The sequence below is a fragment of the Grus americana genome, chromosome 2 (genome assembly GCF_028858705.1).
Source record: "Grus americana isolate bGruAme1 chromosome 2, bGruAme1.mat, whole genome shotgun sequence".
NCBI classification, from domain to species: Eukaryota; Metazoa; Chordata; class Aves; order Gruiformes; family Gruidae; genus Grus; species Grus americana.
In genome coordinates this window covers 62,041,723-62,060,607 of record NC_072853.1, presented here as the reverse complement: position 1 = coordinate 62,060,607, position 18,885 = coordinate 62,041,723, and the positions used below count along the sequence as shown (strand labels likewise).

At 36.2% G+C, this 18,885-nt stretch overlaps 1 protein-coding gene across 4 annotated transcripts in view; it reads left to right on the top strand.

The window, feature by feature from the left end:
• Positions 1-5,237: 5,237 nt before the first annotated feature.
• RTTN (rotatin) overlaps positions 5,238-18,885 on the top strand; it is an 85,235-nt gene continuing 71,587 nt past the window's right edge. For all 4 annotated transcript variants that reach the window (XM_054817477.1, XM_054817476.1, XM_054817475.1 and 1 more), the window contains exons 1-9: positions 5,238-5,329; positions 6,172-6,359; positions 6,943-7,141; positions 8,870-8,959; positions 10,119-10,197; positions 11,538-11,652; positions 12,188-12,338; positions 13,260-13,425; positions 15,894-16,075. In XM_054817477.1, coding sequence (XP_054673452.1) covers positions 5,299-5,329; positions 6,172-6,359; positions 6,943-7,141; positions 8,870-8,959; positions 10,119-10,197; positions 11,538-11,652; positions 12,188-12,338; positions 13,260-13,425; positions 15,894-16,075 — 1,201 coding nt within the window. In that variant the 5' untranslated portion in view covers positions 5,238-5,298. The remainder of the gene's footprint in view (positions 5,330-6,171; positions 6,360-6,942; positions 7,142-8,869; positions 8,960-10,118; positions 10,198-11,537; positions 11,653-12,187; positions 12,339-13,259; positions 13,426-15,893; positions 16,076-18,885) is intronic.

The window sequence follows — 18,885 nt, the reverse complement described above, 5'->3', positions numbered from 1 at the left end:
CTTTTTTGGGGGTTTACTATCTGCATTGACAACCTCCTGCGTCAACAAATTCCCTAAGTTCATTACCCGTGCTGTAAAAGTGTGCTTTTATATGTTTTCAACAAACACCATGAAGAAAGATTTTCTCACTTAGGTTTTTTAAAGTCCTTTTGTTTTGCAGTTTCATGGTAGACATTTATATTGATATTGACTGGCTCACCAAACACAATAATCTGTATGAAATTAAATTGTCTAGCAATTATTTAGATGCAAGTGTTTTTTCTGCACTGCTCTGTAAGTCAATTGTATATCTGCATATGCAATTTAGCATAGAAGATAGAGCTAGTTAAACGAAAATAAAAAAGGAAACCAGAGAAATTAGAAAGTCTCACTAGGGAAGAAAATATAAACAATAAATTAATAATATCATAATTGAGCTTCCAAATTTGCATCTGCATTGCTGCAAACACAAACGTTTGTATCATGTACTTAGGCTGGGTATTATGTACCTGATTTGGAAGCCGTAAAATTCAGGAATTTACATTAAAGCACCTGTTGAGATCCTGTCACAAGCTTTAAGATAATGCAGTAATAAAATGCTGTTCCTGGCTGCAGAAAGCACAAAGGAAAGGGTTTTTATACATGCAGCTCCACTGATGTTTACAGAAAACCTTTACAAGCCTGCTATCATCCTACTGAGTTTGAATACTAATTTCAGGAATCTGGTAGTCAGTTAAAGCAATAAACACACAGCTACTGCATATGCCCAGGTTGTCTTTATCGTGCATATGCAGTAGGTCCAGTATGGTATATATAAAAATACATAACCAACAGTGGTTTTTTTGTTGGTTTTTTTTTTTTTTAATTTAGATAGCGGTGTACTTTTTTACCAATAGCAGCTGGTGAACAGAGAAGGATGAGAAAGCTGGGGGTGACAGCAAGCAAGGAAGGCCTTCAGGGCAGGAAAGGATACTTTTAAGTGGACTCTGAAATGATTGAGAGACAGACTGAGAGCATGGTTAATACGCAGAGATAATTTTCTCAGCTGGGGAATTCCTCATCTAAACTCTCTTGGCCATTTCTGCCTCCTTCCATTCCCAATGTTCTCATTCTCTTTGCTTTCTCTCCTTCCTTTTTCCAACTTACTTTCAGCTGGCAAGTCATAAGGTTCATTTTAACTGGAGCAGTCAGTGTGGTTTTGGCATCCCAGTCCCTCTCTGGTGTTCCCTTCAGAGAGGCACCTGGAATTCATGTTTTTTGCATCTGACATGCCCTGATATTTCTTCATAAGGTTACTGCTCTTTGACATATGTGAAGAGCTAGACAGCAGGGAATTCATGGAGAATTAGAAGTTGCAACAGTTAAGCTCAGAAGTCCAGTAAGAATAGTATCAAATGTGGTATAAAGACCCTGTCAGATAGTGTCTTTAATATGTTGATCTTCAGAGAACTTTAGGAATGTAAAAGGACAGAACTCAAAAACAGTAACGAAAGGAAAAAAATGTTGTGAGTAAACGGCTTTGAAAAAAGAATGCAGAGATAGTAAGACTTCATCCTGCAATCAATGAATCACGGAAATGATAAATAAAAATAAAAAGAGACTGAAAACTTTAAAAAAAAAGACTCAGAAAAAGTTTTTTCAAGGTCATCTCTCTCTGACATTTAACTGAAGGGAAATTTAAAAGTTATATAGCATCCTGTATTAAAAGTGCTAAAAGATGGCTTTTGTCAAAATATCTTCACAAACTCGGGAAGATTAGGCGGCCATTTTCATTTGTGCAACTGCAGCTACATGCAAAAACTTCACGAGCACAGACACACAACAACGTCCACTACTTGTCCTCCTATCATCAATTTATTGTGATAGAACCCAACTGATGCAGAAGAGATTAAAAAAGTTATTGGAATTATAGAAACCAAGCTTGTGAGGAGACAGGAGTAGGCAGCTCTTTAAAGTTCATCTTACATACAGTGCAGTAAGGAAGCAACATGGGACAATGTAAATGAGATTCAGTGACTAATTTCCCCAGTGGTGGAACTCCTACACACTTTGACTGCAGATCAGTAAGAATATACATGGTAGAAGAGACACTCATGTTAAATAATGCCAGTGGAGAGGGAAAAGTTGAACTGGTTTCAGCAGCAAATCTGCAAGCTAATGGGAACAAGCAGGTAGAAGGGAAAGCGGAGGCACTAGTGGGAGTCCAAAACAGGGGGGAATCAGCACTCCCAGCAATGAGAGACTAGTCTTCTATTTAGATGGTCTCACAATACCAACAATTATTGAACCCATCCATCCACCTTTTTTTTTTATAAATTTTTAATTACCAGTAATAGGTTGTTGGCTTTGTTTTTTTTCCCCTCCTTTTTCTTGAGATTCACACTTTGCCATCAACATGTCACTCCTCTATTTGTAACAATGAAAATTTGATTACTGGTGATCATCCTTAACACCAGTCTTGAGTCGTGATAGCATAAAACATATTGCACCAGCTGATAACAGCATGCTCCCAGATCACTGTTTTGGGTACACAACCACCCCCTTTCTAGTCTAAAACAAGAGCAGCAAAATTGAAGCTGCTCTTCAAGGTTATTTTTTTACTTGAAGTTAATTATTCCTCTAGTTAAGAAAATCTGAATGAAATGCCCATGCTTGCAGCACAGAGTATAGTAGCAATGGGGAGTGCACGTGTCACCTTTGCATTAACAACAACTCTATTAATTGTTCGTGTAGCTACTAATTCAGACGCTGAAGACAGTGTAAGAAAACATTTGTTTTTCTGATGCAATATAGATTGACCATATTTAAAGAGGTGAAGAAGAACCTGGATAGAACACTCCTAGATGTGAATGATATATCTCTTCCTCCTGAAGAAATGTTTTTATTTAGTCTATTTTGGGAAATGACTGCTTCAGCAATTCCTTCTCCTTGCTGGACAAATGAGATACAAATCCATTTCATTATTATTGTCTCATATGGGGTCTCATAAAGTACCCACCAGTCCTATTTGGGAAAATGTGAGCAGCCCTGTGCCCATCTGATTAGAGCTCTTCGTATTTCATTACAGGAGCATATCGTGCACAGCTAAAAGGAATTTTTACTCAGTCAGTAATGCTTCTTTTGTTATTGCTCTTGAAAAACACTGATAGATCCATATGAGTTCAGCCTCTTGTGGAAAAAACCCCTCATTGCAGCAATCACAGTACATTTATAATTAGCTTAATAAAGCCACTTTGTTTTATTGCTCCACAGATAGAAATACTGTCTTGCAAAATGACGGACAGTTCTGAGTTGCAATTAAGAATTTAGTACAACCTTAATACAGCGTATGGAGGACATTAACGTAAGTTCACAGCGAAAGAATAGCACAGTGATGGAGACCAGGGTGGAAAAACAATTAGACATAAACTGAGACGGCAGTTACGTACATCCTTTTGGAAATAATCTGCATACACCATACTGCACTTTTCGCATTTTTGTTGGGTGCTGATAAAAATGTACTTTCTCATGCAATACGTGATACAAAAAGAAAACTGTGACTATTACAAGGCCGTCTTCTCTTATGCACCTGCAGTTACATGCAAAAACTGCATAAGCATATACCCACGACAATGTCCAACACTTGTCCACCTATTATCAATTTATTTTTTCGAATTATGATGGCAAGCACAATCTTTCAAAAATACAATCAGCCCTCTGGTCAGATAACCTATGATGTACTACGCGTCTTTACTACACGTTTAAGAAACTGCTTTGTGAATTTGCCTTGCATTGTAAACAAAGCAATGTGATTCTGGAGTCTAGGTTATATACAAAAGAAACCTCAAACCCCCTAATGATTCAGCTCCTACTTCACCCCCTCATCGTTTGCTTCACACGAGTCAGCAACAGCTATTTCCAGGGTGCTGTCAAACACATCAAAGAAACATTAGCAAATACTCAGTTATTACTATAATCATAAATCATTCTCTGGCTTCCAAATCGGGGCCATGTGGGTACTAAAGGGTGAAGAAACACACCCTTTCCTTTTTAATTTCAGGTCTGGACTCAGACAACAAAAAAATTTGATCTTTGCAGAAGTCAATGTTGCAAATATGCATCAAAGAATCATGGCAGAACTTAAGATATGAAAAGCCATCATCCTACAGATACATGCAAAGCTCATATTCAAGCTACAAGCAGAACAGCAAGGTGACATCTGTCTGGACATAGAACAACCGTTCTTATTGAAATGCTTACTATTCTGAATGCTGCTAGACGGGTGGCCCATTCGGGTTTGGTAGCCTAATCCTCAGGACCAGCACTGCATTACCCGGGTACAGCATTCTGAGCCATAAGGCTGGGAATACGCGGATAAATTGTGTGGCAGGGTTCCTGCACTGCACAAAATAGCGATGGAAAGGGCTTGCACTTCTAAGGCATGGGTAATTAACGTCAAGCTGGAAAAAGCACGCCAGTAATTGCATGTATCCACCTGAAGCTTCTCCGATTACTGTGAAGGATGAAACGACATGCCTGTTTCCACTGTATGTATTTAATTCTCTCAGGTGCGGTTACTGAAACGCAAACCCAAGTGTAACTGTGCCTTTTCTATCTGAAAAGCATTGCTCTACACTTTTGAAATTTCACAGCGACTTCTAAGTTACTCATTCGGTTCATTAAGCTCTTCCCCCGCCCCGGAATCGCTTGGAGAAACCTGAAGAAAAAAAAAAAAAGACACCGAGGACATCTATTTCTGCCAAGAAAACCTGACTAAACCCGACCGTGCTTCTTCAACATCGGGATCCCCCACGACCCTTCCCAGCAGCACGGCTTCCCCGGCGGAGCGCTCTGCCCTGAAGGAGGCAGGACGCACCAGCCGCTTCACCACCGCTGAGGAGAGGATCCCGGGCGGCGCCAGGCCCTGGGTCTCCACAGGTGCCTGCACCGGGAAACGGCTTCCATCCACAGCTCCCCAAGAAGAGGGAGGCAACGGCCCAGCATGAGAGCACCGACCGCCTTATCGCTGTCTCCCCGGGCTGAGGTCGCGCCCAGGTGAGATCCCTCCGCACCCGCCCAGCCCCGGCGGGCACCGCAAGGCACCCAGCCCCGTCAGCTCCCGTAGCGGGGCTGCACGGGAGTTGTGGTGCGGACTCGCTCCGGGGTTCCGCCGGGGGATGAAAGCTCCCAGCGTGCTTCGCGCGCAGCAAAGGGCGGCCGGGGAGGCGGCGGGCCAAGGGGGAGGAAGCGGACTACGTTTCCCAAGGCGCACCGCGGCCGCCGTTGGCCAGGCGAGGCGGGCTGGCGGCAGAACCGGCGCGGCGGTTGAATGTCGGCGTGATGGAGTTGTCGTCGCTCGTCAGGAAGCTGGGTAACGGTTCCCCCCTCCCTCCCGGGGCACCGGGCCCGGCTGCCGAGAGGTGCCGCGGCTGTTCCGACCTCTCCGCGGGGCTGTGTGCTGGGGGGCGGCGAGGGGCCTTGCCTCTCGCCTGCGTACAGCGCTGCGGGGGTTTCACCTGCGAAACAGGCCCGTCCGTTGTGTGTGGGAGCGGCCGGCTGCCAGCCGGGGAGGGGGGTGTGTGTTAATGGAGTGAGGGTGGGGGAAAGCGGGGGGGTGTCTGCTTCCTTGACATAAGCGGAACGCGGCTGCCCCTCTCCGGCCTCCGCTTTCACACGGCCGCCGCCCTCCTTCCCCGTCCGTCCCCCGCCCCGGACCCCTCGCTAGTTTTCTGCCTTCTGCTCTCTTTTCCTCGCCGCAGATGTAGACGGGACAGTGGAACACGGTGATGCTTCCCCAGGAAATGCCAGAGGCTTTCCCCTTCAGATATGGTGCCTTTCGATTCTGTGGGCTTGTGTAGATTTTTGTCCAATTTGTGAGTGAGGCAGCTTTTGGTATCCACAACCTATTCTGGTAGAGGTTTTCAGAATTTAGTTGTGTGCTTCAAGAAAAAGGCCATCGTGTTGTTTTATCTTTGGCACCCGATTCCATTAGTGTATTTTTTAATATTTCACACTTTTACGCCATGCAGACATACTTAATTAGCTTACTGCTAGTGAGTGCAATCCTATTTGTCTTCCCAGTAAGCATAATACTGACAGCATAAAAGCTACCTTTATTTCACAGATCTTTCACAGCATTCTGGTTGTCCAAATAAGAATTAAGTTATGTTGGATAATTTTATGGGTTTTTTTTAATCCCATCTTTTTGGGCAGGTCATGAACTGGCAGAGATAAGAGAACGATCTCTGAAGACTATTCTGTTTAAATTAGATCATAACTTGATTTCATATGCGGATCTGGTCCATGAAAAAGTGCTTTTCCTTAATCTTTTGGAGTGGTTCAATTTTCCAGTCGTATCGATGAAAGAGGAAGTACTAAATTTTGTGAACAATTTGATAAAGGTATGACATTCTAACAATTATACATAAACTATATGTCTTTAGAATGTGAAAGCTAAATAAAACTGGATATTATTTGGTTCTGTAGCTCCATGTAATGAGATTTTAGTGTCTTGCAAAGACATGAATAATAAAGCCACTCTGTATGGACAGAAATGAAAACAATTTGAGTTACTTGCAATTGGTCATGGGGATAGCAGAAAAAGATAATTATTTTCTGGGTTTCTTATTTTAGTTCCTCTGCTGCTTCAGTTTCTAATTTAGTGTTTCATTTCTTCTTTGGGACATGATTTGCAGCTAAGCACTTGCGCTGTTCCTGAAAAGTGAAGATTTGAATAGTGGTGCAACTTATTTTAAAATAAGTTGAGCAAACATTGCAGAAATTTCAGAGATCTCATAATACATTCTTATGTTTTATTCACTATACAGAAGCTATGCAGAGGAACTAAAAACCCCATCCTTGAAACTGATGGATGGTCTAAACAAAGGCAAAATCTAGCTTAAGTTTTGATTACGGTTCTTTCTGTTCCTCCCCCTCCCTCAAGACTCTTCAGGCTAACTTTGTTGGTTATTTGTTCTGATGTAGCATCCACCTGCTGCCCAGAAACTGATTGGAATTGGTGCAGTGGAATTCTTCTCTCAGCTTCGTCCCAATGTGGATCCAAACTTGCAGGCTATAATTGATGGGATTGTGGATGGATTGTTCTTCCTTCCTTCTGGACTTACTTCTAGTTCTTTATCAGTACATTATCAAACTCAGTCTCAGTCTTCAGTACATCAACCAGGTAAATTACATATTTCAAAGTGTGATTTATTTAAAATGAAAATAAAGCACATGAAAAGCTTTTAGGCAATGAAAAGTTGAGCTTTTCAGGCATAGGAGGCAAATTATTCCTGAGAGATCAGTGAAGTGTATGGTAAGCAGATTCTGCCAGAGAAAATATGATCCTAGCTAAATCAGATAGTGCCATTTCTGTAATGGGATTCTCTGCACAAGAACAATTCTGTTGTTTGTACTCAGACCTTCTCTGTCCATTTCTTCAGTGTGTAATACCTGTTTACTGTAGTGTAACAAGAGCATGACACAGGACATGAACTTCCAAAGACAGCTTTATGGCAGCAAGTGTAGCAACTTTGAACTGTGATTAAGCCAGCATGCTTTGCTACTTTTCTTTGCATAGTAGACTTTAACTTTGAGAGCAATTCAAATCTTAAAAAAAAAAAAAAAGATAAGTATTTGTCATAGAAAAATATGTGAACTTTGTTTAAAATTTCATATTATGTGAACAGCTTCACATATGTGCGAAATGCTATTACTTGCCTCTGTTATCTAGCATATTATCTATCTGTTACAATGATTTACAGTGCCTCTTAAAGTAAACCCATGTGATTCTCCTCTTCTGCCGTAAAAATTTTAGCACAAAGTATAGAGGAGAAAATTATGTACTGTGGAGGTCCTTACTTCATCTTTCTGGTTCTTGTGGGAAAGACACTGCTGTTTTACTGCATGATGTAGTAATGATCACACCTCTGTCACTTACACTGTGCAATCTCAGAGATAAAAGTAATTTTCCTGTGGTTTTTGCAGCCTGTCTAATGCTTGGAATTTTAGTTTGTTAGAACTATGTGGTGGCTTTTAATTGATTGGTGTTTTTCAGTTTAATTTTTTTTTCTTTTTTCCTCCCTGTGCCAACGTAAGGGTATAGTTAGATTTTTACCTAAGATTATCACTGTATGGGGAATAATGTAATAATCTTTTACATATACATTCTTAAACTACATCTTTTTGAAACTACTCAATTGAAGTATTGTACATATTTCCTACTTATGCTATAAATTGTATAGATGTGTGGATTCAATGTTAATGCATAGTAACAAGAATATTGTATTTTTCTTTCTACTTCAATTTAAGTTACTAGGAAAAATTGTAAACTAATAATATCAGCATTATCTAGTTTTATCCTTTGAACCAAATATTATGTTGTGGAGAGATTGCTTTTAATGTTACATACCTTGTATATATTTTGTTATACAGTTTGTGTATTAAATACATGTATATAACGTGTATTATTAAGTACAGGGTGGACAACTTTTTAGCTGACCTGAAAAGACAACAGTTTTGGTAGAAAAAGGTTTGAAATAGTTAATTTAAAAAGTTAATTTTATTACTACGTAGGTAGATTTTTTTTTTGGCTGCAAGTTCTCCATCAGGTAATACATTTTGTGTGATTGTTTTTGCTATTGCTTGTATGGCATGCGAAGTGGTGTAAGAAAATGGAAAAAAACTTTGCAGAATATGATTGTAAAAAATAAACATCGACACGCTCTTTTTTTACTCCACTTTCCTAATCATTTGACAGTATTTTAAATCGGTGTCCTTAATAAGTTAAAACTCAAGGGCAAAAGGGAGGCAGTTCAGGAAAAGCATGAAGTTAAATTGAGGTTTTGCCCTTTTTTTTTCTTCTTTTTCTTCCCCCTGTACATTTTTTAAACTTACCCTTTTTTTGTTTTAGTTCTACCTCAAGAGGAATTATTCACTGGATATTTTTGTCAAGGTAGAAGTCATCCATCGCACTTAGAAATACCTCCCAAAAGAACAGTTGGTATGTGTAGTTATAAAATAAGAACATGTTAATTACAGAAAATGCTTAGTTGTAATTTAGATTGAATTCCATTACAAATATTATTGATGATTTTTTTTTCCTGTTGTTATTCTGTGAAATCTAGTATCACAGAAACTACATTTATAATGCTTATAAAAATGACTTTCATCTTAATAGTTCTTTTTCTTTTCTAGTAAATAGGTAGTGTAACTCTTTGGAATATGTAAAGTATGTTAAAATATACTGTAATATTAAAAATTATTTAAATTGTTAATGCTTTTCAGAAGATCTGTGTTCTATAATCAAAAGTGGCTGTTTAAGCACCTTTTTTATTTCAACAAAACCTAGTATGAAGCACCTTTCTACTTTTCAGAAAACTAGATTAGGTGCTTTAAAAATCTTTACCTTGTATCTAAATGAAAACCAGTGTTATGCTTTTTTTTTTTTGTCAGCAAAATGAAATTAAATGTTTCACTGACAAACACCAGACCAGTATTGTTTTGGCAAGTTTTTGCCTGTACCAACATACTAGTAGCAGTTCACAAGAGTGTCATATTTAACATACAATACAGTGCTGAGAATTAGATTTTAAAATATGACTTTGGAGTTACTGTATGTAAATCACCAGATGACTCTTTTTAGCAGTGTATCAACTGTCTTTAGAATTGCACAATAATTATTACAAAGTTTAAGTTAAAAATAGCTTTAGAGTTATGCTAGTTACTAAATTATGACACATAATAACTTTTTAACAGCTAGAATTTCTACTGCTTTAAGAGTAAAAGCATTAGGTCAATTTTCCATTTTTAGAGATCATGCTAATAAATATTCTTTAGTACTGGAACAAAATTATAATTTGGTTGAAAGCACAATCTGGGGGATTGAGTACTTTTCCACTAATGCTGTGATTTCTATTTGCAAAAACTTTCTTTAGTAAATGTATTTCATCTTGATTCAAGCTGACCTTAATATTTTTTTGGTATTGCTGAAAACTCTCATTAGAAGCACCTGAGTTTGTGTGAGTCTGTTTAGTAAAAGGTATTTCTATTTCAGATAGTCTATAGTTCATAAGTTTTTGACTTAGCCATGGAAATGCACAGTGTAATACTTCTATAAAATATACTCCAAAATATCTACTCTCTTTTTTTTTTTTTTCCAGTGAAATGCTTGAAATTTTCCACATTTCCTTGGTTAACTCTGACTTCAACAGATAGACATGTTCTTTCATCAAATGAAAGGTACAGTAATAGAAACATTACAGTTTGCTTGTAGTTTTTATTTTTCTTGGGTAAGAATGGTTCTAAATTTCTGTCTTTCTGCATCATGAGACTGTTCCTGTAAATAACCTAATCAGTTAATTTTTGATAAATGATCATAAAAGCTGCGCTGCAGTTGGGCAGAGCAGATAAACAATGTGTTGTAATAAGCTGATTTTCTGTTAATGTCACTATCCATTCTTTGTGTTTAATTCAGCATACATTTTTTTTTGTTCATGACACTTCAGTGTGTCTTCTAAATTTCTCAAGTGGATCAAAGATTTTGTTCAGTTAATTTTAGAACAAGCTGGAATAAAATCATTATTTACTTTACCTTCACAGACACTTGGCATAGAAATCCATACTTTCAGTAGTAGCTTAACTAGCTTTAGGCCAATAAGTTTAGGCACAATGCCTTATCCAGGCATTGAGTCATTCAGATCATCTTTCTGCAGTGATTTTTTGTTTGTTTGTTTGTTTATTTTTAACTTTCATTTAGAAAAAAACAGTGTTTGAAGTGGCAGAAAGAAAAGTTCTGTAGCTGGGAGTTGACACAGAGCTATGTCAGATTTCTAGCGTAGCCAGCAATGCAATATCGTGGACCAGACTATTTACAGTTAGACTTGTTAAGCTTTCCTGTAATAGCTTTTTTTTTTTTTTTTTTTTTTCCCTTTTGAAAGATCTCTGAAACTGGAAAACCTCTTTAATATTTAATTTCCTTTATGCCTGAGTCTAGAAAAAGATAACTGGATGTGTTCAATTTTTTTTTTTTTACAGCGGTTTCAGAAACAGTGGTTTCTGAAACAATAAAAACAGAAAAAAGTGAAGTAGAATACCAAAAAGGTTCTTATTATTTAATAATATACGTGTTAGAGAATAGCTAATACATTTCTTCCTTTATTTAACTTCCCATATATGTAATTCAAATGCTTTTAAGTTATACGTGAACCTTGGTAATGAAAAAAACTTACCTACTGGTAGGAGTTAGATTACTGGCTGTATACCACTGAGATAATCACTAGCTTCACAGGGAATTTCCAGTCTTTCTTATCTGAATTTCAAATTCAGAATCAATAACTTTATTTCTCTTCTGGGCACTTAATTTTACATGTGGTTTAATAACAGCTCAAATTGAGTTTGTTCTTTACTGTATACAGAATTAGCATAGCTAAGGAATAATTCAAATTTAAAAATGGTATGACAATAGAATTACAGCATTTTTTCTTTCAATTCTTCAGTGTTGTAATTATAACTTTCTTGTTCAATGACTTGCTAATGATTACTAGTTGGGTGTCATATTTAAATATGAACTGCGTTTTTAGCTCTTTGAGAAGTAACAACCAAAGTTTAATTTGGAGTACGTGTGAGCTTCTTCAGGACGTGATTATGCAAGATTTTCCCGCTGAGATCTTCCTTCAAAGGCCAAAGATTGTACAGGCAAGAATTCACATAAAGTTTAAGGTTTTTATTGTTCTGTGGTATAAGTTGTGCCAAGTAAGAATTGATGTAAATTATATAATTTGTTTCTAAAAAAAATAGCTAAACAAAAATTTCTTTATGTAAACTAGGTGCATAGAAAAGAGGACATTAGCTATATATTGTATTTACAAAGTTATTTGGTTGTAATAATGTATATTGCTAGTCAGTATTGAAGTTTGTTGTGAAGTAATACATTGTTTCTTCTCAATAAGATAAAATTGTGTCACTGTCATATGCACACCCTCTAATGGGCTCCCAGGATGAAAGTAGTGACTTTATTGGAAATATAACATAGAACTCAGGTTTTTCCTTAGGACTGAGAGTCTTGCATTCAGTAAGAAAACAGTAGGTAGGCCTGTTTACTGTTTGCTGTGATTTTTAAACACTTAAAAACATTTGTGAACTATATTTAGTGCAAGACTCTTGTTGGCATGGTTGTTTGTGAAGGTGCATTAATGTTCAGCTACCAGTGTTGATGGTTTTGTATTTGCAGAGCCTTTTGTCTCTGCTAAACCTGGCCTTTGGAGGAGATGGAAGGCATCGGTTAGCTTTGCAAGCTGTGTCGTGCCTGCGACAGTTGTGCATCTTCTTAAGAAGCAGGCTTAACTTTCACAGAGATCCAAGTTTTTCTTCCACAGAGCAAGGTAGGTGTTTTTAAATATTTGAAATACTTTTGTGTTTTTACTACAGGTAAGATTTATCTAAAATGATAAAAAAAAGAAAGCAACCCACAGCTTTATAGCAAATGTAATCTTGTGAAATTATTTTGTTAAATGATGGTGTTCAGTACTATTCAAGTCAGTAAATATTTTTGTAGTACTTCCATTTTTTTGAAATACTTACTCATTTTTACAGTTCCCTGTAATTCTCCATTCATCAGCTTTTCCCAGTATATGTCATCAGGAGAGGGATTTTTAATTAAAACTAAATGAAACTCTGCCCACTTTTATTTTACAGATTTCGGAAAGTTTTCAAGCTATTAGTGTTTAACAGTTTAGTTACTAATTTCATAAGCTATTTTAATTTTCTTTTTTTTTATTCTGATGGGTGAAAATAGTTTAATCATTGGTTTGGATTTTATAGTCATTAGGGCTATGTCACAATGTTCTTAATGCTTAAATTTTGTAGATTTAGTAGTGTAGATTAGTTAAAATGATCTTCCTGTTTCCATTTTGTCAGCTGAATTTAATCAACTTTTGTTTCTCTAAATTGGTAGTCTGGTTCTCTTCATAAGATTGCCACTATATTTGGTGTCTTAATAAATTATATTAACTGTTTCTTGGCTAATTCAGTTATAATGTCAACAAATCCAATAGCCTTAGTCAGGCACTATGTATTTTTAAAACTCAAGATTTATGATTCAACTGTAATCTTCAGTGGTTTTGCCTTGGAATTGAGTTTCCAAACTCTGCTACTTGCCAGTGATAGGTTGCCCTAGCTCTCCAATATTTACTTAGTGTTTTCCATATCCTACCTCAGTTACTTTTACCATTACTTTACTATGTAGTATCTTTCAGAATAATGGATTTCACTAATAGAAAATATATGATTTGTGTTACATAAAGTCACAGCTTCCCAGAATTCATCTATATCTTACTGTCAAGAAACAAGAGGTCCTGCTCGTTCTCAGAATCCATCACCTGGAAGTAGTAGCCCTCGGCCATCTGTGATTGGACGGACAGTTCAGCGTCCTAGAGGAGATGGTCAAGATTGGGATGCAGCATCTTCTAGGTGACTAAAATAAAAACTAACTTACACTTCAATGAAAAAATTATTAATATAGGATTATATCATCAGCTCCTTGTCAGTGTGTGGGATGATGTGAGGGTTTTCTTAACCTATGAAAACCCAAACCATATTTATGAATTAAACAGTTCTTTAAGTGGTGTTCAGAATACATAAGATCAGTTTTACCTGCCGCGTTCTGTACCCAACCAACATTTTTATTGAAATCTCTTAGTATGAATTGTTATTGCTTGTGCATGTATTTGTAAGATGCAGAAAAGCATTTATTTAGACTATTCAGGGATTTTTCTTTTTCTTCAGCAAATGACCACATAAGTTCTTGTAAGTTGAATGGCCATCACGTAGGTAACAGTGTACAGTGTTGTCAAAAAAGCTATGCTGTATAAAAATTTCCTTTAAAGTCTTTAAACTTTGTTGTTAAATCTGACAACAAATTTCAGTTGTATATCATTTAAAAATTCAACTCCAATATGAAATTATGAATTGTCTATATACCCTCAAAATGTTGAGGTGGTTGTTAGTGTGTGGTTTTGTTACTCATCTTGACACAACAGACTTAAAGCTGCTGTTCAAGAACCAAGGTCTTTTAATATGTGGGGAATTTAAAAGTTCTTGTGAGTCCTTACTGTGTGGTTGTTGGTAGTTCTTTTGAGTCTCTGTGGTATGTTGGCTTAGTGATTAACTCCTAGGTGTTCAAATAGACTGTGGTGTTACAGATGAGAATAGCTCACGTGGTTAATTGTAAATGCATCTTGAGAGTCATTATATTAAAAGGTTATTTTTACTCATCTTAAATCTAATATATTCATTTTTTTATTATGTAACTAATACAGCACTGTAAATGAACTCCAGCTTTATGCGTTCTACGACCTGACCATTTTCCCCAGTTGAACAGTTAACAGTTTAATAGTAGCTGGTGTATATTGCATAAGAGAGAGGGATGGCCTGGCTATCACTGTAGTAAGGAAATCTACATAAGAGTAAGCAGCAGTTAAGGCTGTGATGAGACATCCACAAACCAGGGAGTGGTAATTTATTAAAAATATAAGGCCATATTATGAGCTGTTCATGACTGTACACTTTTGTCTTCTTGCATCCTGTGTGCTGTGGTAGAGCTGCTCACTGCCCATGAATCCCATTTCTTACAAAGATATAATTTAGCCCAGAGACAGCATACAGAAAAACATGATGTTGAATAGAAAATGACTGTAGTGTTGCTGACATTGCTGGTTTTGATATGGAACAGCTTCTTTTAGTGAATCTTGTCTTTTTTTACACAATTGTAATATAAATTATTTGTTTATTGCCATTCTATATTTAACTCTTCTTTTTCCTTGTTCTTAAATCTTGAGACTCTTCAATCTATCTGTTTGTCTGTTTCAAATTCTGCCTGGAAACTTAACCTTTCCTCCTCTGAATTGTTTTTATGATTGATGCCTCTCCTTCCTTACCCTCTGGTAAGTGCAATCAGAACCACTACGTATTGGTGAACTCTTCTATTTTGTTTACAGTCTTCTGTTGACCTCTTAAAATCAGTTGGCTTTTAAATTTTTAATTGTTATTCTTTAGACATCTTTTACATTTAGTTAGACAACATAATGTAAGACAGTCATGCCACAATTCAATTTCTTCAGCTTGTTTTATAATAAAAAAAGCAACCAAACAAAAAACAACTATAAAAGTCATACAGGTTTTTAAAGCAATTCAAGATTGCTAAATGTTGCTTAGGATAAGAAACATTTCAGAGTTGTATTAGTTATAATGCTACCAATAGAATTAGATTCTTTTTTTTGAAAGCAGTTGGAAAATATTACCAGTATATATTATATATATAATATAGCAACTATATGTATATTTTGTCATATATACTTGGTTACACTTAAGGCTTTCATGGACAAGGGAATATTTTCTGGTTTACAGTGGACAAAGAAGTTCTACAGGCTTAAACATAGGGCACACTTCATTAATTTTCCATCTAAGGATTCTTGTGGCTAGCCACGTAGAATGGTTTCAATGTAGTAGGTATAAGTTTAGACTGAAATTTGATTTACTAAGTGGCCTTGCTTCAAGCAACTGATAGACTGTTCATCAACAATAGCATTTTAAATCAGCTGATTGTTCTCTTGCAATATCGTATTTGTTGCGTGTGTATTTCTTCCAGTACATATTTCTAAGTGCATTTGGAGATGACTGCCAAAACAGTAGGCAATCACTTGTGATGCTACCACTTCTGACAGTTTAGAAAAACAACCAAACCAAATCCCCCTTTTCCTGCAACACTGGTGGGTAACAGGGAAAGATTGGGATGGAAGGAAGAATATGCATTAAGGAAGGAGGACATTAAAATGCTTGATCCTATTTTTTAACATCTATACATACATGGGGTTTCTCTTTGCAAGAGTTAACTATGTCTCTTTTTTGTTTATTTTGTTTTGTTTGTTTGTTGTTTTAAGTGGAAACAGTACTCAAGCAAATGCAAACTCCAGAATATCTCTGCATTCCCCACTTGATGTAGGACATAGTGACCTACCAGGTATTGAAAATGAGGACACTTTGGAATTACAGATGAAGCAGCTTAGCCTTCCTCAGTTCTGTGTTTCTGTCTTGGAAAATGCAATACCTCTTCTAAGAACAGGTAAGAAAAAATTTTGAATTAAGTATTTTACTTGTTTATCCTTCCCATCTGTAGTACAAACATCTTAAGATGTTGGTATTATGAGTACCTCAAATAAATAAGGTGTGGATGATTACTGATATAGTATAGCTAATTATAACAGTTCTTTTCTAGGGACTTTGTACAGGTCATAAAGCTTGAATCTTCTGGTTGATTTCCAGAATTGCTGCAGAAGTTTCAAGTGCTTTTTACTGGAGGTGGGAAGTAGTGGTAGGGAGAAGTGGATGTGTGGTGGAAAAATGGTGTGGCTGAATAAAATGTTATTTTTTAATCTTCTTGAATGACCACACTTAACAAAGTGTGTGTTCTGATCTCTTTGAGCATGGAGTTTTCCTTCTGTTCAAGAAATAATAAACAAAAATACTGGGAAAAGGTTTGTTTTTATTCTTATAAATGCAGTAACAAATTATTTTTTAAGAAAAATAAGTAACGATCGTTTAATTGTAACTAATGATTTTTATTTTGACTTACAAAGCTTCTAAATTGCAAAGCCTTTTTGAAGTACAGTCTTTTTGCTCTTAGGTTGTCTAAAAGAATATTTAGTTGTCACTCAAAACAAGTACAAAAACGTGGTAAGATTTTCAAATATAGGAGCTGGAAATGTGTATCTGTCTATGACTAGAATACGAAAAGTTGTTTTTTAATATACCAGTCAACATTTCCTGAGCTGGGTAGAGGCTATAGCTTATACATATTTCATATAATTTTTATGTAACTTCCATTTACTATTGTTTTCATGATTGTTTCTAACTTTTTATGACTTTTAATTCTGTAACAAAATACTGATTTACTTGTGTATTTCATAGTAACATCAGCATTAATCTGTGTCCACAGGAAAATTATTCAATCCTCATTTTTTGGTAATAAACTAAACTAAAATGAATAAAAGTTTTGTTTTCCCTTTCAGAATAGTGATATTCAAATATTAATTCTTCACAAGCACATTCATGACTTCTGGCATCTTCTCTTTTATTTATAATGTAAAACTGCAGAAAATGTATTTTCTGTCTTTTCTATTTCTGGTGCATGCCACTTCAAATCTGCAGAGTTGAAATATAGTGAATTTTTCATCTTCCAAGATTCTTTCTTTGCATCTTATGATAGAATTAAAATAGTTTCATTTTCAGATGAAGTTGATCTGTCTTTGTTTCTCTTACCCTGTTTTTTTGTTTTTTTACACATTTTAAACTCTACTAGATTACATTTCTTCTTTTTTCCACTGTGCTGTAATGAGACATAGGTTGTAAGCAAACTAATATTTTTATTCTGTTCCCATTGATGTGAAATCCTGTGATCTGAAGGCACACTGTGATACTGTGAGACAGTGACACACAGTAACACGCTGTTTCTTGTGTGATTATATTTTCTGAATTGTTTTCTTCAGTAAAACCAACAGACACTTTTACTAACATTATTATCACCTTATATGATAGATATGGTATAGTGTAGAATTTCTTTTTCTTCTGTTTAAATTACTGGGTAAAGGAAAGTCAGTAAGCTTATGGTAAAATTCATTTGCTTGTATTTTACAGCATAACATATATTTCAGTTAAGCTCAAATTCTGTTCCTTGTGGAGATGTTCATTGGAATTTTTCTTCCTTTGTGCTGACCTGTCTTGTGAGTGAAGACATTTCAGAAATCAACAATGGTGTGGGTCGTTTGTGGTTTTCTCGGGTTTTTTTTGTGATCAGTTTTAAGCTACTATACTTGTCTGAAGTTCAGTGTTAATACTGCATATCTTAGACAATTATTTAAATTTGAACAGCAAAATATTTGTTTTACAATCATTGATTGTAGCTGTCTTACTGTGCATTTAGTAATAATGAACTCTTAGCACATGTTAATTGCCACAGGTGTTGGGAAATTAGTATTTTGCTGATATATTCATGTAAGAGTATGGTGGAATGAACTTGCACGTCTGTAGATCATGACAGCTACAGCAAAGCATTGTTGCAGATGTTTAGTTACTAACTTAAAAATATTTCTGAAACTATAACTCAAAGGAAAACCACCATTTTTTAATATTTGCATTATAATGGAGAAATTTGTTAAGTCGCACTTCAAATGTTTAAGCACAGAAATTTGATTAAGAATTTGCAAAATAATTACGAAGAGAGAAGTGCTTTTGGGAGTTTTCAGGCGTATACTCTTCAAATTGGCCACATCTTGCCTAAAATAGATGGAAAATGGTACTTCTGTGAGATAAGAAAAAGGAAGTTTTCAAAAAGGCCCTGCGCCATTCTCTGCCATATGCTCACTCAGAGCAGATCACTTAGGCTGCAAATTGCATGAGCTGTGGTCATTGTCACTACATATGCACTCACACAATATATATATATATTTTTCCTGAAGTATAGCAACAAGGCTTCTACGGTGTACAAAATCTACAAAAGATAGAAAAAGCAACAAAAAAAAATAATGTTCAATCATAACAGGCAGTAGAGCTTGCTTTTTTTTTTTCTAAAATGGATTTTGGAAGGTGCAAAATTTTTATGGTAGTTAAAAAATAAATTGGAAATTCAAGAGTGTTCTGTGAAATCCATCCATGGCTTTAAATAGAAACGTACCATCAACAAGTAACTAAGCCAACAGTTGCACTAAATTGAGTATTTGGGGGGAAACTGTCACCGTATGGTTCCCTAGGATGCCAGACAGTTTTGGCATCCTCTGTTGTATGAGGGTGAAAATATTTGGTCTGGCTCCAGCTATTCTGCCTTGTTCTTCATGAAACCTTCTAGTCTTTGACTACTTCTACTCTGTTGCCTCATTA